The sequence below is a fragment of the Leptonychotes weddellii genome, chromosome 8, assembly GCF_054177405.1.
Source record: "Leptonychotes weddellii isolate Sample4059 chromosome 8, ASM5417740v2, whole genome shotgun sequence".
NCBI classification, from domain to species: domain Eukaryota; kingdom Metazoa; phylum Chordata; class Mammalia; order Carnivora; family Phocidae; genus Leptonychotes; species Leptonychotes weddellii.
In genome coordinates this window covers 2,035,112-2,058,330 of record NC_138376.1, presented here as the reverse complement: position 1 = coordinate 2,058,330, position 23,219 = coordinate 2,035,112, and the positions used below count along the sequence as shown (strand labels likewise).

Below are 23,219 nucleotides of genomic sequence, written 5' to 3'. Positions count from 1 at the left end.
ATCCTGCATGATTAGTACCTTATTTGGGAATGAGTTGTTAATTTACTCTTCCACAAGAATCACACCGTGAGTGTTGCTTAGTGTTTACAAGGCGACCGACTGTGGGATCCCAGTGCGCTAGGGGACCCCACTTGTCACCACGTGGCTCAAAAGGTCAATCTTCCTGAGTGCCATGCAGTAGCAAAGGGCAGATGGGTTTGGGTTAGGAGAGAGGAGGTGTCTCCAGGGTGAGTGTGTGGTCTGGGAGCAGGAGCCAGGGGTGGGGTCCGAGGCCAGGGCGCACTTTCAGAGTTCCGAGCTGTTTGCCTCATGCAAAGATGACTCCCCCCTGCCCTTCTGCGTCTCACCAGCTGGTTGGCAGCAGGGAGGTAATACGGGGACACAGTTTTCCACCAGTTGCTTCACTGGGAGCCGAGGGCAGTGTGGACGTGGGCTGTGTGTGAGAGCGGGCCCCCAGGACCTGCAGAGGTCAAGGTGCTGAGCCAGGCGGGAAGCCCGTGGGAAGCAGCTTTTCTCAAGACAGTGGCTACTCTGGGGCCTCCTTGTTGAAAGGGGCGCAGAGCCTGAACAGACTGTTTTTGTGGATGCCCCCGTCCTTGCCTTGCAAGCAGATGTTTTGGTTTCATTTTCTGGGTTTGGGCCTGGCTGTCACACGTAGTCACTGTGGGGCTCCTTTGGTGACTAAAACCCAAGGAGCAGCTGGATGCTGGACTTCCCTCCTCGCCTTTCTCTCGGGTCAGCTTTCCGGCCCAGCTTGAAAATCTGGGTTTGAAAACAACAAAATCAGATGCCCTCCAGCCGTGTTGCCATTAGAAGCCAGCATGGGCAGCTGCAGGTGCCCGGGCGGACCTGTAACCTAGGGCTCGAAGATAGGCTGTGAGTTTCGAATCTTCTAAGACACACTGGCAGCTGTCTCTGGATTTTAAAAAAGAGTGCTGAATAGAGGTAGTAGGATGTTATTTTCAAATAAACATTACCTTCTCCTTTTTCTAGGAACTATACATTGAGATTTATGCCGATCCCTATGTATGATGCTTCTCAAGCCCTAAAAACAAACCCTGAAAAAACAGAAGAGGCTCTGCAAAAGGTATCGGAGAATCAATAGCTGCATCATAAATTCACGTTTGAATCGAGTTTTGTTAGCAGTAATTCTGAACATACGAACAGTACTTTGTATTTTCCAAAGCTTTCTTTGACGTGAGTTTGTATTCTTGTGATCACAGTTGGCATAACGTATGGCTGGGGGGGGTGGATAACATAAGAAAGACGAAAGCTGGGGCGCCTGGGTGACTCAGTCGGTTAAGCGTCTGCCTTTGGCTCAGGTCATGATCTCAGGTCCGGATCGAGTCCTGCATCGGGCTCCCTGCTCAGCGGGGAGCCTGCTTCTCCCTCTGCCCCTCCCCCCTGCTTATGCATTCTCTGTCTGTCAAATAAATAAGTAATGTTTTTTTAAAAAAGAAGACGAAAATTTGTCATGAAGTTTAAGTGGAATAACATTCTTACACCGTCAGTGTTCTAGTACTTACCCACAGATAGCCTCTTGTTCATCCTTCAGAGACTGTGTGGAACTGAATGTCAGCTGGCGCACAGCCTTTAACCTCAGCAGCTAGAACCTTCCTTTCTTCTCTTTTTTTTTTTTTTTAAGATTTATTTATTTGAGAGAGAGAGAGCACAGGAGGGAGGTCAGAGGGAGAGGGAGAGAGAGAATTTCAAGCAGACTCCCTGCTGAGTGTGTTGAGCATGGAGCCCTGCACAGGCTCGATCTCTGGACTCTGAGAACATGACCTGAGTCAAAATTGAGTTGGACTCTTAACCGACTGAACCACCCAGGCGCCCCCCTTCCCTTCTTTCCTGTCAAGAAATTTAGGATATGGATGAGATCTCCTTGTACCATCTTTGTTCAGAGATGTGTCTAATTCCACACCCATTCCCGCCTCCTTTCTGACAACCCCAGAGGACGACGGGGATCTCCCCCTTCAAAGTCGAGCCATCCATGGTGCCCGTGACCCCACCGTCTCTGTCTGGGCTGGAAACTTGCCCTGAGAGGCATTCTCTTGCTCTGCCACATCTCCATCCTTCTCTTCCTATGGTTATGGTTACCTTTTTTGATTTTTAGGTATGCTCGAGGATTTCCCATCTGAAGAAACCTACTCCACCTTTACTATGGGGGTGGGGCATCTTTGAAATCTTCCCTCCCTCTTTGTTCGCCCATCTGGTGGTAGCATCCAGCTTCCCACGCTTCACGTTTCTTCCCCACGTCTTCCATAGCCATGCCATCATCAGGTTTACAGAATCTACAGCATAAACCTCTTCCTTTAGCTCTCTTCCTATCACAGATGCCTTTGTTCAAGCCTCATCACTTTTCAGCAGGATTTGTGTTGTTTTCTTGGTTGCAGTCAAAAAGAGCCATCTTTTTTCACAGCAAATTTGAGCAGACTAACCTCTTCAGGCCACCTCTCCCCATTCCATCCCTGCCCCTCAGTGGCTTTTAGAGTAGAACCTCCTCTCCTTGAACCGGCATAAAATTGTGCCCAGGATCCGCCTCCTGTCCACTGCCGCCTTCATCTCTTGCCAACCCTGCCTCTTTGCTCTGCTCTACTTCAGGGAACTTGTTAGAGATGCGAATTCTTGGGTCTCAGAAATGGGGGTGGGACTCAGCAATCTGTTTTTACAAGCTCTTCTGGTGGCTGCAAATTTGGGAATCACTGCTCTGATCCAGAGGATACTCATGCTTTCCCCACTACCTACCATGTGTGTCTGTCGAGGTTGAAGGCAAGTGTCAGCTCATCTGGAAACTTCTCAGAGCCTCTTTCCTCCTCTGTGTAGGGGGTCTTCTCAGAATTTCCTGTGCTTGTCTCTGTCACTGGCCTTGTGACATCCTTTACGTTACCTGACTCCATATATTTTTTTCTCTCAGTGACTATGAACTCCTTGAAGGCAGAGCCTATGTATTTTTCATCTTTTTAGATGTTCAGCAGCTAGTACAGTGCCTGCCATACATGCTTGGATACTCCTTAGACTTCGTTGAATAAAAGGGAATAAGGTAAGGTGGGGGGAGGGAAAGCTGTGATGTGGCAACAGAAATCATCCAAGATTTGTATTCAGAAGATCTGACTAGGGGCGCCTGGGTGGCTCAGTCGGTTAAGCATCTTCCTTCAGCTCAGGTCATGATCCTGGGGTTCTGAGATTGAGCCCTGCATCGGGCTCCCTGCTCAGCGGGGAGCCTGCTTTTCCCTCTCCCTCTGCTGCTCCCCCTGCTTGTCCTCTCTCTCTATGTCAATAAATTTAAAAATCTTAAAAAAAAAAAAAAAAAAAGATCTGACTAAATCAAACTCTTTTCAGCTTTGTAATTTACATAAGTTACCTAATTTTTCTGAACTTTGGTTTCTTCATCTATATAAAACCTACAGCTAGACAGGAGCTATGTTTAGCTGACATTTAACATACGGTTCATGCTGGGTGCCTGACACTATTATAAATGCTTTACATAAATTAACACTGATAATCTATAAAATAAATCCATGAGATAGGTTTGTTATAGCCCCATTTTGCACATAAGAAAACCGAAGCACAGGACGGCCAAGTAATTCGCCTGTGGTGCCAGGGACCAAACCAGGTAGTATATGTGAAAAAAAGTTTGTAAACCACAAAGCAACATAAAAATCTTAGACCTCTTTATAGTTTCCCAAAGGATATTAGCAACTTGTAACAAAAGACATATCCTAGAGACACCAGGTTTCTGGGTTTAGATTTGACAGGTCAAGAGTTTGGCATTCATCACTCCCATCTTCACAACAAGAAAAAAGCTGAACAGACAGAAAATTGGTGACTCTTCTCAGATCCATCAAAGAATTGAGGCAAAAGCAAAGTAGACTGCCACCCTGGAAACTGGACATGTGGGAATTTAGAGAATCACAGTGAATCAAAGCCAAGATTGGCTTACCAGGGGCAGAAGCTAATGGGGGTCAGTAACTCAGAGGAGTGCTTAACCAGCAATTGAGGAGTTGCTGGAGGCTTAGTGTGGACTAGATGAAGAGTTAAAAACTCCTAGGGGCACCTGGGTGCCTCAGTCAGTTAAGCATCTGCCTTCGGCTCAGGTCATGATCCCGGAGTCCCGGGATTGAGCCCCAAGTTGGGCTCCCTGCTCGGCGGGGAGCCTGCTTCTCGCTCTGCCTCTCACCCCACTCGTGCTTGCATGCTCTCTCTCTCAAAAATATAAATAAAATCTTAAAAAAAAAAAAAGTTAAAAACTTCTAGGGGCCCAGTCTTAGCGAGGTCCTGATCCCTTCATGGTCTTTACCTCCTAGAACCCCACCAGGTCATCACAGGAAAGACTGGAGAAAAATCCTCTCATGTTTCTGGTAGGGGGAAGGGAACAAGTAGCCATTTTGAAATCTACCTAGAACATTCCGTTGTTTATAACAGAGACGTACACTCAAGAGAAACTACTCTACCAGAGCCTTATCTGATCTAGCAAAAGACAGTTAGACAATCCCAGCCTTCCTGTTTCACAGAAGGGAAGAAAAAAAAAAAGCCAAGAAATACTTCGGCAGGTCACAGCCCAGGGACTCAGGCCTACTAAATTAAACCTAGATTTAATCATAAGATTATAGAATTATTCCCTTCCCTAACACCTAACCACCACATCAAGTGTAGTAACAGTGGATTACAAATGAGCAAAGCTGTAAGACACTATTTAAGAAGGGATTTCTAGGGAAATCCCAAAGCAACCAGGGAGATAAAAACAAGGACATGGGAAGAAATTAAAGTCTTTTTAATTTCAAAGTGTCCAGCATAACTCAGCTTCTAGCCAGATTAACATAAAATTGCACATTAAAAGCCTGATTACCTCAGTTCCTATTACCAGATACATCATACCCAGTCAACAACAACAAAAATAAATTAAAAAAAAATTTTAAGACATGCTAAAAGGCAAGAAAAAAAAAAAACAACGCATTATGAAGAGACAAAGCAAACATCAGAACCAGACTCAGATATGACACAGATTTTGGAATTATCAGACAGAATTTAAAATAACTGATTAGTATATTAAGGGCTGTTACGGAAAAAGTAAAACACATGCAAAAACAGATGGGTAATGTAAGCAGAGAGAAACTCTAAGAAAAAAATCAAAAGGAAAATCTAGAGGTCAGAAACACTAACAGAAGTGAAAAATGCCTTTTATGATCTTGTCAGTGGACTGGACACAGCTAAGGAAAGAATCATTGAGCCTGAAGATAGGTCAATGGAGACTTCCCACTGAAAAACAAAGAGAAAAAAAGGAATGGAGGGCAAAACCAGAACAGAATATCCCCAAACTGTGGGACAGTTACAACAGATAGAGCATCCATACAGTGGGAATGCCAGAGGGAGAAGAAGGACAAGGGAACAGAAGAAATAGTTGAAATAATAATGACTGAGAATTTTCCAAATTTAATGATAGACACCAAACCACAGATTTAGGAATCGCAGAGAACACCAAGTAGGATAAATACCCCAAAAACTCTACATGGAGGCATTTCATATTTAAACTGCAGAAAACCAAAGACAAAGAAAAATTCTTCAAAGAAGCTAGGGGCGGGGGGACCACTTTACATATTGAGAAATAAGGATAAGAATTATAGCCGACTTTGGGTCAGAAATCATACAAGCAAGAAGAACGTGGAGTGAAATATTTAAACTGTCAAAAGAAAAAGATCTAGCAGCCTAGAATTCTGTATCTAGCAAAATTTTTCTTCAAAATTAAAGGAGAGGGTACCCGGGTGGTGCAGTCGATTGAGTGTCTGACTCTTGATTTCGGCGCAGGTCGTGATCTCAGGGTCGTGAGATCGAGCCCCGCGTTGGGCTCCGTGCTCAGCACAGAGTCTGATGGAGACTCTCTCTCCTTTCCCTCTGCCTCTCCCTTCCCCCGCCCCCCACTCTCTCTCTCAAATAAATAAATAAATCTTAAAAAGTAAAGGAGAAATCAAAACATGCAAAGATAGTGTTAGGAGGAGAGGGAGAAGTTGATGATACTGTATTATAAGGAACCTGCACTATTTGCAGATTGGTACAGTGTTCTGTGACAGTAGACTTGAAATCGTTGCGTATTGCAAATGCTAGGGCAACCACTAAAATAATTTTAAAAGAAGTGTAGTTAATATGCTAAGGAAGGAGAGAAAAGTGTAATCATATACGGTCCTTAAAACCAGAGAAAGCAGAAAAAGAGGGGAAAATAAAAGAAGAAACCGAAGAAATGCCTCGTCTCCAAATACGTTAATTGTAAAATTTATGTTTTCTTAAATGAAAATTTGGTGACTTTACAAGTGGTAATTATCAGGGTTTTTTTTCTATAATACTTACTATACTCTTATATATTTAAGGTTTCATTTTAACAGAACTCTATTCCCCAGAAGAAATATACTCTTTAATTTTACTCTACTAAAGAACAACATTGTGATCCTGTAATCAATCTTTAGAAGTTTTGTTTTGTTTTAAATAGAAGATTCCTAGGCTGAAATGCCTCGTATGCTGCTGCTGTTTTCAGCAGTGACACTGAAGGTGTTGATAGGCTCTGGGTGGCCGTCCGGTCACTGCTGCCCAGGGGGCCTGGCAGACATGGTAATAACAATTTGGGCCCTTTCCCTCCCATTTGGCCTCAGTTGGGCCGCCCATCCTCAGCCTGTGGGAGGCGGGGTCTCTGTCCCTGTTCTGGAATGGTGCAGGGAAGGAAGGTTTATCCTGCTAATTAGGATGCAAATACTCTCATTGTTATTCTACCTTCCCCTTGCACTGGCTTTTAGAAATGAGCTTTGAATTTTTTTTTTTTTTTTTGAGATTTTATTTATTTGACAGAGAGAGACAGGGAGAGAGGGAACACAAGCAGGGGGAGTGGGAGAGGGAGAAGCAGGCTTCCCGCGGAGCAGGGAGCCCTATGCGGGGCTTGATCCCAGGACGCTGGGATCATGACCTGAGCCAAAGGCAGATGCTTAATCACTGAGCTACCCAGGCGCCCCTGAATTTTTTTTTTTTCTTAAAAATCTCCCTCCAGGCTTAGTCTATACAACATCATTGGTGCCCCTGGGGAAGGTCTGCAAATGCATGGGCCAGCCTTGGGTGCACAGCCCATACGTGAGCTGAGCCTCTCGTACAAGCTGCTCTCACAACTGGCCCCCAAACAGTGCTTAAGGAGACCAAATGTAAAAGGATAAATAACAAAGCAAAAGTACCCAAAGCTGGGTGGCAGTGTGTGCCTGTTATATTTCAGGCAAGAATCTTTTTTTTGTTTTTGTTTTTGGCAAAAACATTTTCCATCGATGGTAATGTCACCTTGGAAAGAGATGACTTTTTGGGAAACAGCAAGAGAAAATTAATGTAATAAAATGTCGTATTCTTAATGTGTCACTTTAACAATGTTTCATTTCAGGGATCTCTTCATTTTTATAATTCCTTCATTAATGTTTAGTAGAAAGGTACATTTTGTTCTGCTTTATGGTTTCCAGGGATGATAGTAATTATAGTCTGTATTTTAATTGTCTCTAATTGGTATTAAGTAGCAGTAATTTTAGCGTATGGAAAATTAAAATGAAAATGTAATAATACTGAGAGCCTCACAGTTATAAGAAGTTCTTAACCAGGGAACTACAGTGACAAATTAAAAGCCAGATGGTTAGGGGGTATTATTAAAAACAAATGAAAACAACAACTGGAAAAAAAAACCCAGATGGTGCAATTACTGATCTCAAATCATTCTTTGCAGACATCTTCATACATGTCCATCAGTCCCAGTAGTTAACCCTGCAGTTCTTGTTCAACGTATACCCCTTGCATATTCTTCCTAAACACTTCATTTTAATCTAGTCATCATTTGTACGTTTGAACTTTTAATAGGAGATTGTGTATAAAAATACAGATTCTCAAGCAACTTCAAATGTTCTTATTTTCTATGGAAATCTGTTTTCTTATTTTCTCTACTTTTGCAAAATCAGTCCTGTTTTTGAGATAATATGAAAACCTCATGAATTAATGAAACTAGTATATGTCTTTGAGTTGTACCAGCCTGTGGCCTTCAGATTTTGTACATATTTTCTCCTTTTTTCCCTTCAAGTAGATAGTTTTCTCAGTGCCAATGGATTCTGCCTCCTAAAGGCTGAGAGTTTCAGAGGGTGCCATCCATACACCTTGGGGATATTTATTTAGCTTTGCAACTGTTGAGTGGTTAAAGACTCATGAGGGAGAGATTGTGATTGTGTGCAAGAAAGCAGGGAGTCGCTGCATGGGATCTCCAGCCGCGTGGGCACTTAAACCCTTGCTTATCTTTGTCAGCTACCGAGTCACATAAAATTACTCCCATGATCTGCAGGTTACATCTCTAACACACCAAGAGTGCATCACAGTGACGGCCCACTTCCCGACTCCTGTGTTGTATGGAGTCAAGGCGCAGGCGGGAGTGTGAATCAGAGCTTGGGTTTCAAGTTCAGCACCTGGCTCTTTCCCTTATCACTTCACCCTCCGCTGAGTCAAATGTGCTCTTGAGAGATCCGTGTGCTTGCTTTTCAGATCGAAAACTATCTGCTCCGGAATCACGAGACCCGAAAGTACCTGCAAGAGCAGGCCTACCGCCTACAGCAGGGCATTGTTACCAGCACCACGCAGCAGGTAAGAGGGCGCCGCTCTCCCTGGCTCACCCACAGCGGCCGCTTCTCAGAGCAGGGGACACAGCGTCTGTCGCCTGAATCATCCCCGGTGGAACAGTACAAACTGGTTTCTGAAGATGACGACAAAGGGAAGTCGAGTGCGGGGGCGGCGGAGATGTAGGGTGAGGAAAATGTAGGCTGATTCTAATGCTAAAAATGCGCTTTTTTTTTAAGATTTTATTTATTTATTTGACAGAGAGAGACACAGCGAGAGAGGGAACACAAGCAGGGGGAGTGGGAGAGGGAGAAGCAGGCTTCCCGCCGAGCAGGGAGCCCGATGCGGGGCTCGATCCCAGCACCCTGGGATCATGACCTGAGCCGAAGGCAGACGCTCAACCGACTGAGCCACCCAGGCGCCCCTAAAAATGCGCTTTTAATTGCTGATGATTTTGTGCCTTTTAAAATCTTAAAAGAGTACCAGAGAGAATCAAAGGGCTATCTTACAGGAGAACTAGAACCGCTTCTTTGCATCCATCCCAGTTACTGGAAGCAAATGAGGTGATGTCATCAAAGTTCAGAGGGGGATTTATTTGGGACCATGAATTCTACTCCTAGCCACTTATTAAACAGATATGAGGACACAATTAAAATGGGTTCAGACATGGACTCAGGAATTTGACCCCCAGTATTCCATATGCACAAAAAGTTCTTTGAGGAAATTCTCCAGCGTAACGATGAAAAATAAGAGAGTATGCAGTATGAGATGTAAATAAGAAACTGTAGCAGAAATGAAATCCTTGAAGTCACAAAAGTTGAAGGAAAGCTTTTAAAAATTGGACAGTCTGCTGGGAGCTACAGGATTAAAAGACACGGGATTACATTTCTTTATGTGGGGATCCCATAGTCATAATTCTGTAACTGCATTTTAGTGGGTTTAAAATTTTAATATCAACTCAGACAAGAAGGGAAAACCTCATTATTGTTACGTTAAAAAATGTGAATGTTAGAAATCTTAATGTAAAAGTATTGATACTAACTAAAATTAGAAATTGAAGAGGGAGAAATTCAGGTGGGAGTTATTAAGTATGCTGAATTTTTAGTTTTTATTTTATGGACTCAACTTCTTTTCCGTCATTCCTTCTTAAATCAAAAATACAAATATAGTTAACTATACTGGAATTAAAATAATATATTTAGAAAAATACAAATGTAAGTCTGCTATTTAAATTTCACATGGAAGCCACCAGAAGAATTTAAAAAGCAGCGGGTTTCCAAGTGTTTATCTCAGCAGGGTGACTGGTAGGCAAAGTTTGTCATTTGAGACCATTTTTTTAATGGTTTGCACTGTTTTCTTACCTTGTGCAAATGTCATTTTAATTTTTTTGCTGTTGCTTTTTCTTAGAATGAAAGAAAAATGTCCACAATAAAAGCATCATGTATAATAGTCCAAGTAGGTAAAATTATCTGGAACACTGCATAGGTCTGCATAGAGGTTTGTGAAAGGGTCTTCACCAGGATGTGCATGAGGGTTATCTCAGGAGGTGTGATTTAAGTGAGTTTTATTCTCATATACTTCACAGTATTCTTTGAAACCTTTATGGCATTGAATAAGAATACAAAGACCATGTATTCTTTTAAAAGACAAAGTAAAGCGATGTATATTGAGAAAAAAACAGTAATTATGAATATTGGTGAAGTAGCAGGGAGTTTTGAAAAAGAAAACAAAAGTTTGCCCTTACCAATGCCTGAAAAATCTATTTTTTTCCCCCTGCAAGGGACTAATATTAGCTTAGTACTTTATGGTTTACTGTTATTTCCTGGTTTTAGTGGTGAACATTAAAATCAACGAGAGTGCTAAAATCTTACATCGAACCTTTGCCTCGGGTTCCTTTATGAGCTGCCATAATGCAGGCTTGTCTTAATACAGTATCCTTCCAACTCTCCCCCTCATTCACAGGGGATTTTGCCCATCCAGAAAAATTACTGCAGCAACCTTTAATGCTAATCCTTAAAAGTAAGTTTCGTCTTCTCAACCTAGAGGAAATGGTACACGGGGGGGCGTAGTGCGGATGTTTAATTCTGCATGGGTGACATCCGTCTGAATTATTTGAGTCACTATGTAGTAGGTATATTGCCACCTTTTCTCTTTGGGGATTTCTTAGGACATTATGATTAGCAGTTTTCAGACTTTAATCGTTTCAGCCACTTTAAGAGAGATTTATCTCCTTCTTACTGAAACTTCTTCTCGAAGTTTCCAGAAATCTGAATACAGAAAAAACAGACCTTCTGTGACTAATGTCCTGGCCAGCTGTGTAGCCAGTCATCATTCCCAAGCGACATTGAAGGTATTACAATGACATCTCATAACTGCTCACATCTTCCTTTAGGAATGACCTCTGTAAGACTCCGTACTTTCCCTTTGCTTTCAGTCTGTTCTTTTCCATCTCATGAACTCTCTTCATCAGAAGTCAGCAGATCTTTTCTGTGTACATGCGTCGTAGTCACTATGTACATGAACGAGGTGGCTCTTCCAATAAAACTTTATTCATAAAAACAGGCCCGGACACACCCTCACCCACATGGTCTTAATTTATTTCTTTCCAGTCCTTTTTCCTATGTGGATTTTTTTTTTTAAACACTGAAGTAGTAAAATTTATATACTTTGGAAAAATAAAAAATAAAAACAGGCCCAGAATTGCCTGTAGCTTGCCGAACTCCACTCTTCTCACTCTGAAACTTTTCTGACCATTTAAGAAAAGGGAGAAGGCAGTTTTATTGCCTAGAGCTACTTACCTGACACTTTCTCTTCCCACCTCAAATGTACAGTTTTTATACTTGCTTTCTTCTTTGCTACCCTGTCACTTTGTAACCTTTCCAAATGTGACCCAATCTGTACTGAAATGGCTCTCTCCGTGGTCTCCTGGTCACCAAGTCCCTGGGCTTTTTCTCCCTCTTCATCTGTTAATGAGAGGAGGCAGGATAGCGTAGACAACCCAGATTGAAGGACGGGCTATGCTTTCCCTGTGGGTGTGAACTGATGTTAGTCACTTAAACCTGTTTCAGCCTTGATTTCTTCATCTGTGAAGCAGGGAGGGGAGGGTGGGGGGACAACACGTCTCTGAAGATGCTGGGGGATTCACTGAGATAGAGCATGGGAAGTACTTGGCTCTTCACCAGTAAACCGTTAACGTTTGTTGCTGTTACTAGTCTTATTGTCACAGTTATCATCACGATTAACTACCTCATTCTTCCTAAGACTCACTGCTTCATTCATTGACAGTGTGCCATTTTGAATATCTTTCTGTGCTCTTGGGTCTTATCTGTCTCCTTTCTACATGACTCTTTACCCTTTCTTCCTCCAAATGCAGTCCTTTTTCTAAGTTTTGTACTTAGTGCTTCTTTTCTTTAGCTATTTTATCTACTCTTACCATTTTGACCCTCCAACTGTGGAGGACTCCTGGGTCTATCCCTGTTTTTTTCCAGCAAGTTTTATCTTGTCAACACTAGTTTAGCATTTCTGAGATGGGGGGTGACTAAGACGAAACTCATCCCTGGAACTCCTGATTTTACCAGTTCTCTCAGTGGCATCATCATTCACTGAGGATAGAACCCTCGGGGCCATCTTGGATGTCTCCTTTGCCGTGGCCAGCCAGTGGTCGCTGTGCCCACCCATTGACCTTCCAAGTGTCTTTGCAGTTGTTCTTTTTTTTTTTTTCCAATTCCATTGCCAGCCCTCTTGCTCAGGTGTTTTTATCAACTCACTTCTAGGTCTTCTTTTATAAGTACCACGGGAACTGGTATATCCACCTTCCACGTCTCCTTCTGCTCTCTACAGCCCATGTCCTTTGCATCAGGCAGGGAAGCTGAGTCACCAGGAGTGCTACGGGGTGAGGATTTTTAGACCCTCACGGTTGTGGGAGGAGCCGGGGCCAGATGCCCTGTGCCTCATACACCCTGTTCCATCTCCTTAGCCTGTGACTGAGTCTCTCACTCTCTTGCCTTAGCCGAACTTTTCCAGTCCCATCTCCCACAATAAAGCATCCTGATCCTAATCAGGAAATAGGATTCATAGGTGTCTGAATGTGCCATTGCTTATGTTTATTCTTTTGCTTAAAATTCCCTTCTACTTTCTAAATCTGTAGAAATCGTTCAGGACCCAGTTGAAAAGCCACCTTCAACCTCAGCTAGATGGGATCCCCCCCTTGGCTGAAATCTTGTACATTTGTATCATTCCTGTGTTCACTGAATGCATACTTTTTTTTTTTTTTAAAGATTTTATTTATTTATTTGAGAGAGCGAAAGAATGAGAGAGAGCACATGAGAGGGGGGAGGGTCAGAGGGAGAAGCAGACTCCCTGCCAAGCAGGGAGCCCGATGCGGGACTCGATCCCGGGACTCCAGGATCATGACCTGAGCCGAAGGCAGTCGCTTAACCAACTGAGCCACCCAGGCGCCCACTGAATGCATACTTACAAGGGTCTGCCGTGTGGCAGGCACTATTGTAGGAAATGGAGCCGAGCTTTGGCAGTGGACAAAAAGAACAAAATGGGGGTGCCCTTGTAGATGTTATATTATGAAGCACTCTCTATCTTGTGTTACTATTAAATGTGAATACTTCTTTCCACTTCTAGACTTTTAAGTTGCTTGGTGGCAAAAGGCATATCTTATTCGGGACTGTATCTCATTCGGTTTTAGGTGTTCAGTCTATTTCTCTTGAATTGGCTAAAGAAATTGACATGGAGGTAGATAGACTTTTCTGCAAAAACGGTATTTGCTGGAACTGGGGACAGTTATAACAAGTGGAGAGCAAGTTCAGGGCGCCTGGGTGGCTCAGTTGGTTAAGCGACTGCCTTCGGCTCAGGTCATGATCCCGGAGTCCTGGGATCAAGTCCCGCATTGGGCTCCCTGCTCAGCGGGGAGTCTCCTCCTCCCTCTCCCTCTGACCCTACCCCCTCTTGTACTCTCTCTCTCTCTCAAATAAATAAAATCTTAAAAAAAAATAAACAACCTCTCTTATTTAAAAAAAAAAAAAAAGAGTTCTAAGTTCTGACCTTGGGTTCTATAATAACCCAGTATATTTGAAAAAACCTAAGTAGTCACCAACAAGTGTGACATGAGTTAGTGGTGTGATTTAGCTGCCAGAGAAGCCAGTTTGACTGGTACCACATTAATGGAAGTTTATTTGCTACAGTAAAGAAGGTGCTGGCCCTGTTCAGCTTACCGATCCCCTCCTCCTGTGTCACAATCTATTTTATTGAGAGGGGTATATTTCATGAAGGTCCAAGATGGAAGAGACAATTCAGAGAAGGGGCCTGGGGTGGGGAGAGGGTTGGGGACTGTAAGATTATCACCATAGTAGAATGGCAAGAGGACCCGGGAATGTGAAGCCTGAAGAAAAACAGATTAGGGAAGAAGAGATACCTGTGTTGAGTTGTGTGCTAGACCGTCCCGTGGAAGAGAGCCTGCGATTGATCTACAGGGTGTCCTTGGTGACTGCCTCATGACACACATTTCAGGAGTCTCTTTGGCCTCCCGGTTATTAAGGATGACCAACTTCATGATGCCTTATCCACCTGCCTCTCAAATGAGTCCTGTGTGGCCTCAGACGTGTATCAGTTCCTTTCTTAGTATGTGGTTTACTTGTCTCTTGAAATTAAGTATTGCTTCTTGGTAAGATCTGAATTATGGATGACTCTTTGCTTTAGGAAGCACAGATCAATACAAGAGAAGAGTTAGAATTTACATCAATTAAGAAGATATTTTAAAACATATAGTTGGTTCTCTACAGGGCATTGTGAAAATGCATCAAGTTAAGATATGGTCGCTCCTGACATGCTTAGATTTTGGTGAGGAGCATTATTCATAGAACTTCTTTTTCCTGTGGGGAGCTCTGGGTCCTTCACTTCTGTAACCTCAGGACATTTGATAGGAATAGGAGCTGTTCTTAATGTACAATAATGTTGACTTAGTGATCCTGTGTCAAGGGAATGAGTGCTGTGAGTGGTGTTACTTTACTGGGTTGTCTTCATAATACACTAGAAAAAGAAATGGGGTAGATGTTATGAACCTGATTTTCTAGAAGAGGAGGGCAGGGAGGGATGGTGATACTGCCGCTCTGTATTCAGACCCTAAGTCTTCTGAGTGGTGTAGCCAAGTTTCTGTTATTGCAGAATTTATGGGGGAAAGAGGGCTGACTTTGGCTTCCTGTAGTTGTTAGATCAGATAATTCAAAATAGAGCAAGTGTGAATTTTAAATAAAAAATATTACTAGATTGCCACCTCTTCTGAGTGAATGATCAGAGGGGATGGGACTCTGGATATCTGAGGTCTCTGGAAGAATTAATAATTTTTTAAGAACATGAAATAGGCTGTAGTTCTGATCAGAATACTGGAGAAACTTTGTAAATCACACTGTTTATCTCTTTCTTTAGAATTCTTAGCTTTCTTCATGCTTCTCTCTATAAATGCAAATGCAAAAGGATATAATCTTGCGTCTGTGGTATTTTTTGTCTACAGTAGTGATCTACCACTTCCCTCTGGGCTTCACGCTTAAGTCCATGGAGTAACTGAGAATGATTCAGATGTAATTAACCTGGGAGAGGGGCTTTCACGGAGTAGAAACTAAATGTTGTCAACTTTATTATTGCCTGTGTTAAAAGAACTTCAACTTGGCTTTTCTTGGGGAGGGGTGGCTTTTAATTTATGTGGAAAAGTACCTGATATAATTGAATTAGTTTTAAAAATATTAATTTCCAGGCACCTGGGTGGCCCAGTCGGTTAAGCGTCTGCCTTCACCTCAGGTCATGATCCCAGGGTCCCAGGATTAAGCCCTGAGTCAGGCTCCCTGCTCAGTGGGAAGTCTGCTTCTCCCTCTGCATGCCGCTCCCCCTGCTTGTGCTCTCTCTTTCTCTCAAATAAGTAAATAAAATATTTTTAAAAATATTAATTTCCAGGGATGTTGTGATTCTGTAATATTGGGACCAACTGGCTGTGGGCACCATCTTGTAGTCATTTCAACCATCGCCAGACTGCACAGTCCATTTCTCTGTTTCCTCAGTACCTAGCACTATGTCTGACATAGAGGGTACTCAATAAAAATTAATGAAGGAGAGTTACTATCTAGCTAAGTGTCATGGAGTAGCCACGAAATTCTGAATCATCCAGAAGGGCACACTTCTGTTCTACATGCTGCATTTCCTAAGGCAGGAAAAAGGACTGAAGTCCCTGAGATGTTTTACTGGAGTTAATGTTGCCAAAGGCTGCTGATATGAACAGATAAATTAATAACTGGCTATATATAAGCTACCTTCTCGAATGTTCCAGTTAGAAGATGTTTTTGTCCTCATTCATTCCCTGTTTTCTTCTGTCTGAATATTGGCCATGCTGCCTTGGATGCTTGCCGTCATTTTCATGGCATGGAGCAGATGATTGACAGAATATGTGTGAAAGTACAGGACCATCTCAACTCTTTACGAAATTGTGTGGGAGACGCTGTCCAGGAAGACTTAAAGTCTGCAGAAAGGCTCATGCGTGATGCGAAGAACTCTAAAACGGTGAGTTTCACTTCAGGCTACGTGAGCGTCTTACATAATAAAAAGCTTTTTTGAACTTCAATTCTAGAAACTAGTTCCAATTTTTTTTAGCTTTCTACCCAATGTCGGGGTGACTAACAAGTGGCAGAGTGAATGGAGTTCCTCTTTGCCTCCTTTCTGTTCCCCGGGCTAATTACCGGTCACCAAAATATAGAATAAAAAGTAGGGGTCCCATGTGGTGACAAGGGATATCATCGGGTCCTGAAGAACTGAGAGGTAGAGTTGTCGTTTACATGGGCAGCGGCTCATTTAAAATTATTCTACTTCTAAGCTGATAGCATGAAACTCCCCTCTGTCACCTCTAAAAGGAAGCTTCTTTCAAATTAGAATTTGGTCCCCAAAATGTGACTTCATGGAGAAGAGACTAACGGGGGTCAGAGAACCTGGGGCCTGGGCCTGGCTCTGCTCTTGGTCACACAGCCCTCGACTGTTGTGAGTAGGAGGATCTTGAGCAGCAAACACCTTCATATCCCAGAGGAAGACATCAAGAGGCACGGAGATGGCATACTGGTCCTGAACCCCAGTTTATTAATCTGTATAAAGAGCCTTTGATCGAGAACAGATTCTCTCTAATAATATTTCTTACCCTTTTCACTAACTCTGCAATGACTTTGGTGCTTATTTAAATAGTTACAGAGACGTTATTTGTATTTTTATTACAGCTGTTACCAAACTTATACCATGTCGGGGGGACGTCTTGGGCAGGAACCAGTGGCTTGTTATCCGGTCCCATTCAAGAGACCCTGGAATCAATGGCTGGAGAAGTGACAAGAGTTGTAGATGAACAACTGAAGGTTTGTGGAGTTTCTGTTGTTTTGGAAAATGAAATCGTTACGACAACCATGTGTGATTGCATTTCATACCGTAGTGGTTGGTGTTGAAATCAGCGTGAAACATCTGGGCTGAAGCCTTTATCTGTTGGTGGAAGGCTCCAGGGCTCTTCCCGCTCAGTCGTGGAGGCCCGTACAGAAAAAGGGGTCAGAAACTCAGAGTAGTTTGGAGTGCTGAGCCCCCCAACATGGAGAGCAGCTGTTTTGGAGAATCCCACAGTCCTGTGGTGGACTTTATGGGAGTGAGAAATAAAACTTTTGTTAAACCAAAAAAAAAAAAAAAAAACCCCAAAATCAGGGTGGAACATTGCGTCAGGAACATCCCTGCCGAACAGCTTCCGACTGTTTGTCTCAACTGTGGGCACGTCATCCCACGTACTTTTGCTCCGTTTCCTTCTCCGCACACCGAGGGGTTGGAATTGACTTGCCACTCGTTCTTGGGAGGGAATAGAGGGCAGAGATCTGAAGCAAAAGGCTTTTGAATTTTTCAAAGCCTGCAATGATGTCCGTCTATTTAGGACCAAAAATATTTTTCTGTAAATAGACATTCCCCACATTTTTTGATGCCTGTCTGGCCCCTTGTCAGTATGAGCGGTGTTCTCCGTCACCGTTTCCTAATTTGCAAGTGTCAGAGCCTGTTTCTCTCTGTTCTCATGTCTCGGAGGTCCCAGGCTCCTCCGTGGCCTGTTTTTGTATTCCACACTCACTTGTTTTCTTTGCTCTCAGTCCTTTTTAGTTCCAAGTTCCCTTCCCTTTGGAAATGTCTGGCATGAATCGTAGCAAATCTTCAATCACAACTTCTTAATTAAATGTTACTCATTAATTTCCTTTTAAGGGGTACAATAGACTACTTTCAATAGACTGTAGGCAGCTCACGTCTCTGTTTCCTTCCAATTTACTAACAAGTGGACATCATTTTACTATTTAAAAAAAATCCCCATTTGTCTATTTTTTAAGATTTTATTTATTTTTTTGAGAGAGAGCAGGGGGAGGAGCAGAGAGAGAGGGACAAGCGACCCTGCGCTGAGCATGGAGCCCGAGGTAGGGCTTGATCTCACGACCCTGAGATCATGAACCAAGCCAAAATCAAGAGTCAGACACTCAACTGACTGAGCCACCCAGGCGCCCCGCCCGCTTGTCTATTTATATAGCCTTTCAAGATCTTGATTTTCTTAAAATTATGTAGGAAAAAAATTTTTATTAGAATCCATATTGACTTTCTCACTAAACTACAGTGGTCCTTATTTACTTCACTACTAGTATCCATTTTAGCTAAAAAAAAAAAAAAAAAAAAAAGCCCTTTCTCTATTTTCCACATTCTTTAAAAGTAATGTGTTGCACTAGCAAAAGCTAATGTGGATGGATTATTTTGTAAAAATAAGATTTTATTACAGTGAATTTTTAAAAAACCGGACAAGTAGGCCTGGGGTTGTGTCCTGAGCTTGCTACGAATCAACTTCTTCTAAGCCACTCAGCTAAATATCCCCTGTGTCTAAGCATTGTCCTGCATGAAGGTCAGCGGTAGACATTTTGAATATTGGGTAATAATAAGTTCAAATAGCTCTCTGAGCCATCTTGCAGAAATATCCTTTCAGAAAAGCAATAGAAATGGCCAGGTGAGCCAGCCTTCTCAGCAGACTATCTGGAGGAGAAGAAAGCAATTAAGTTTGGAGAAATTCCTTCTTTGAAAAGAGGTGATATTTTCTCTGGACCGGCCTGTTTTAGGTGTTTTTAAAAGACAACTCTCTTCCTGTTTTCCCTGTTTTTTGATCCTAACGTTTATTCCTGGAGTAATAGTAGATGAATAAGTGGATTTGAATGTTTTAACATAAAAGAAACTTTCATTTTTCCCTTTTGGACTTAAATTTTAGAGTGCTTGTTTTGGCCTTGGAAATTCATGATTTCACTCAGGCCATACTCTGTGAAATACTTCACTGGTAAATTTCAGACTTACTAAGGAAATGAGGCCTGAGGGGTGTTGACGGCATTTTAGCAGGTATTCACTCAGTTTGGCTAAAAGAGTTCTCTGAGTTTTCTTATTTCCCTATACTTATTTTTTTTTTTTTAAAGATTTTTTTATTTATTTATTTGAGAGAGAGAGAATGAGAGACAGAGAGCATGAGAGGGAGGAGGGTCAGAGAGAGAAGCAGACTCCCCGCTGAGCAGGGAGCCTGACATGGGACTCGATCCCAGGACTCCAGGATCATGACCCGAGCCGAAGGCAGTCGCTTAACCAACTGAGCCACCCAGGCGCCCCTCCCTATACTTATTTTTTAAAGCAAAAGAAAGATTTCAGTGCACTTTAGTGTAGAGGTTGTATTTGCTTATGGTGAATTACAGCAAGTTATTGGCTCACTGCAAGATACGGGAGTGTAGCCGCCACGTTAAGGATATTCATCCAATTTACAAATATTATATAGGTTTTCTGAGTATTGTTAGTTTTACTTTTACAATTAGGAAATATAGACCCTCATAACTAACATTGGGGAGATACATGCAAAGTGAAATCTGATGATCACATTTCAAGTGCAGGGCCTGCTCAATTCACATTGTCTGAGGGTAGTATAACATAGACTAACAAAATGAAGACTGTGTAAGAAAAGTTAAGGAACATGGTTAGAGTGAGAAAGTTTACCATAAACCTAACTTAGATTTCCAGAAGGAAAGCGAGAACAGCAAAAGGGTAACAGTTTGAAGAGATGGTGGCTGAGAATTTCAGGCATTGATGAAGGATCAGAATCTTTTGATTCAGGAAGTCCAGTGAAACCCATGCCAGATAGATAAAAGCAAATCCATGTCTAGAATCACATAATGAAAAATGAAAAGCACTGAGAACAAAGAGAACATATTGCAAGGAGCCAAAGGGATAGAAAAGCCATATTACTTAAAAAAGACCAATATGAAGACCAACAAGACAGTTCCCAAATCAACAGTGGGTGGAAGCCAAAGACAATGAAAAGAATATCTTCATGCTTCCGAGAGAATATATAGTGTAAACCAAGAATGATATATCCAATAAAACCTAATTTTTAAGAATAAGTATGAAATGAAAACATTTTCATCCAAACAAAAATTGAGATGTTTACTCTAACTAGACTGTACTAAATAAACACCTAAAGGATATACTTTGGGGACAACTGGGTGACCAGTCAGGTAAGCATCTGATTCTTGATTTCAGCTCAGGTAGTGATCTCAGGGTCGTGAGATCGAGCCCCACGTTGGGATACACACTCAGAGGAGAGTCTGAGGATTCTCTCCCTCTGCCCCTTTTCCCCTTTCTCTCACTCTCTCTCTCTAAAATAAATAAATCTTTTTTAAAAAAGATATACTTTGGGACAAAGGAAAAATTACCAAAGAAAGAGGGTCTGAGATGCAAGAAAGAATAACAAGCAGGGAAAATGCCAAATTTGGGTAAAGAGAAACGCTGACTATAATCAACAGTGTTAATGCCCTGTTTGTGCTATAAAATTAAGAAGAAATAAAATACTAGAAGCGAGTAAGTCAATAAGGAATGAGGAAAAACAGTCTAAGGTCCTAGGCATATTCTAGAAAAGATTTAAGACATCCGCATTAGACCTGCATTGTCCAGTGTATCCTCTGTTAGCCACTTGTGGTCATTTAAATTTTAATTAACATCAAATTTTAAAAACTTACAACTCAGTTTCTCAGTTGCACTGGCCATGTTTGAAGTGCTCGATAGCTATGTGTGACTGGTGGCTCCCTTATCGGTCAGCACTGATCAGCTCAGGAAGTTCTGTTGGACGGTGCTGCTTTAGACAGGAAGTAGAGTATCCATGTTAAAGTATCTCGTGTAACCACTGAAACAGAGGCACTAAACTGGGGGTTATATTGCACGCCTAGAGGAGTATCAGGAAGTATTGAGATTATTTTGGTTTGTCACAGCCAAACCTAACCATCCTGCAATACAAGGTTCAGTTCCCCACCAGAGGAATGCTCTTGTCCAGATCTAGTGATAGAATAGAAGAGGCATCAGTGGGAATAAAACAGATCATTGAATGAGCCAATTTACCAGAAATACATAATTTCAATGTGTATGTGTCTAATCCTACGACTCCATGTATATTAGAATAAGTGGACACAATTACAAAGAGAAATTGACAAATTCACTATTATGGTAGAAATCTTTGAAAATGACTACCAGTAACTGGTCAAGTAAATTTAAATAAAGTAATGATAGAGAATATTGGACGACATGAACAAATGGAAAGCTATCCCATGCTCATGGATTGGAAGAACCAATATTGTTAAAATATCCATACTACCCAAAGCAATTTACAGATTTACTGCAATCCCCATAAAAATTCCAACAACAGTTTTCACAGAACTAGAACAAATAATCCTAAAATTTGCATGGAACCACAAAACATCCCAGAGAGCCAAAGTGGTCTTCAGAAAGAAGAACAAAGCTAGAGATAATACAATCTCAGATTCAAGATGTACTACAAATCTGTAGTGATCAAAACAGAATGGTACTGGCACAAAAATAGACACATAGATCAATGGAATAGGATAGAGTCCAGAAATAAACCCACACTTTTATGGTCAGTCTATGACAAAGGAGGCAAGAATATACAATAGGGAAAAGACAGTCTCTTCAACAAAAAGTGCTGAGAAAACTGGAGAGCTACATGCAGAAGAATGAAACTGGACCATTTTCTTACACCACACACAAAAATTAACTCAAAATGGATTAAAGGCCTACATGTGAGACCTGAAACCATAGAACTCCTACAAGAAAGCTTAGGCAGTAATTTCCTTGATCAGCCATAGAAACATTTTTCTAGATATGTCTCCTCAGGCAAGAGAAACAAAAGCAAAATTAAACTTTTGGGATTACACCAGAATAAAAAGCTTTTGCACAGGAAAGGAAACCCACCAACAAAACAAAAAGACAACTTACTGAATAGGAAAAGATATTTGCAAAAGATGTGTCTGATAAGGAGTAAATATCCAAAATATGTAAAGAACTTCTACAAGTCAATGCCAAAAAAACAATCTGATTAAAATGGGTAGGGCACCTGAATAGACATTTTTTCCAAGAAGACAGGCAGATGGCCAACAGACACATGAAGAGATGCTGGGAAATCAAATCAAACCTATAGTGCAAATCAAAACTTACACCTGACACAGTGGCTAAAATCAAAAAGACAAGAAGTAAGTATGAGTGAGGATGTGGAGAAAAAGCAACCCTCGTGCACTGTTGGTAGGAATACAAACGGGTGCAGCCGCTATGGAAAACAGTATGGAGAGTCCTCAAAAATTAAAAATAGAATTACTCTATGAGCCAGTAATTCCACTACTGGGTATTTACCCAAAGAAAACAAAAACACTAATTCAAAAAGATACATGCACCCCTATGTTTATTGCAGCTTTATTTACAATAGGCAAGATATGGAAGCAACCCAAGTGTCCATCAGTAGATGAATGGATAAAGAAGTGGTATACACACACACACACACACACACACACACACACTGGACTATTACTCAGCCATAAAAAAGAGTAAGATCCTGCCATTTCCAACAACAGGGATGGACCTAGAGGGTATAATGCTAAGTGAAATAAGTCAATCAGAAAAATACAAATACCACATGATTTAACTCATATTTAGAATTTAAGAAACAAATTAAAAAAAAAGTGAACAGATAAACAGACCCTTAAATATAGAGAACAAACTGGTGGTCACCAGAGGAGAGGTGGGTTGGGGGGAAGGGTGAAACAGGTAACTCCACACTTATCTTGATGAGCACTGAGAAATGTATAGAATTGTTGAATCATTATATTATACACCTGAAAATAATATAATACTATTTGTTAATTATACTTCAATAGAAAATAATAAAGAGAATAATAAGAATATATTAAAGAAATGAACATTTCAGATTAAGTACTAAAAGAAGGAGAATATTGGAACAACAGAATTTTCAGTTCTGATCAAGTGGACCAGAATAATATTAATTCTTTTAAGGATACCTGGAATATTTATGAAAAATGCCAAGGAGGTCATAATGAACATTGGAAAAATATTTAAAAACCATATTCTCTGGTCCCATTTCAAACAAATTAAAACTTAGTAGCAAAAGAAAATTTAGGCAAAAATCCAATTGCTTACAAATTTTAAAATACTTTTATTTATTTAGTTAGTTATTTGAGAGAGAGAGC

General features: G+C 41.5%; 1 protein-coding gene and 1 long non-coding RNA gene across 2 annotated transcripts in view; both read left to right on the top strand.

Moving 5' to 3' along the window:
- CARMIL1 (capping protein regulator and myosin 1 linker 1) overlaps window positions 1-23,219 on the top strand; it is a 293,460-nt gene that overhangs the window by 198,150 nt on the left and 72,091 nt on the right. The window contains exons 22-25 of the mRNA XM_081827521.1: window positions 994-1,087; window positions 8,539-8,637; window positions 16,039-16,167; window positions 16,869-17,000. Of these exons, the coding sequence (XP_081683647.1) occupies window positions 994-1,087; window positions 8,539-8,637; window positions 16,039-16,167; window positions 16,869-17,000 (454 nt within the window). The remainder of the gene's footprint in view (window positions 1-993; window positions 1,088-8,538; window positions 8,638-16,038; window positions 16,168-16,868; window positions 17,001-23,219) is intronic.
- LOC145722914 (uncharacterized) lies at window positions 8,648-13,587 on the top strand. Its single transcript, XR_014147465.1, has 2 exons — window positions 8,648-12,850; window positions 13,065-13,587. It is a non-coding gene; the product is annotated as an uncharacterized LOC145722914 (long non-coding RNA).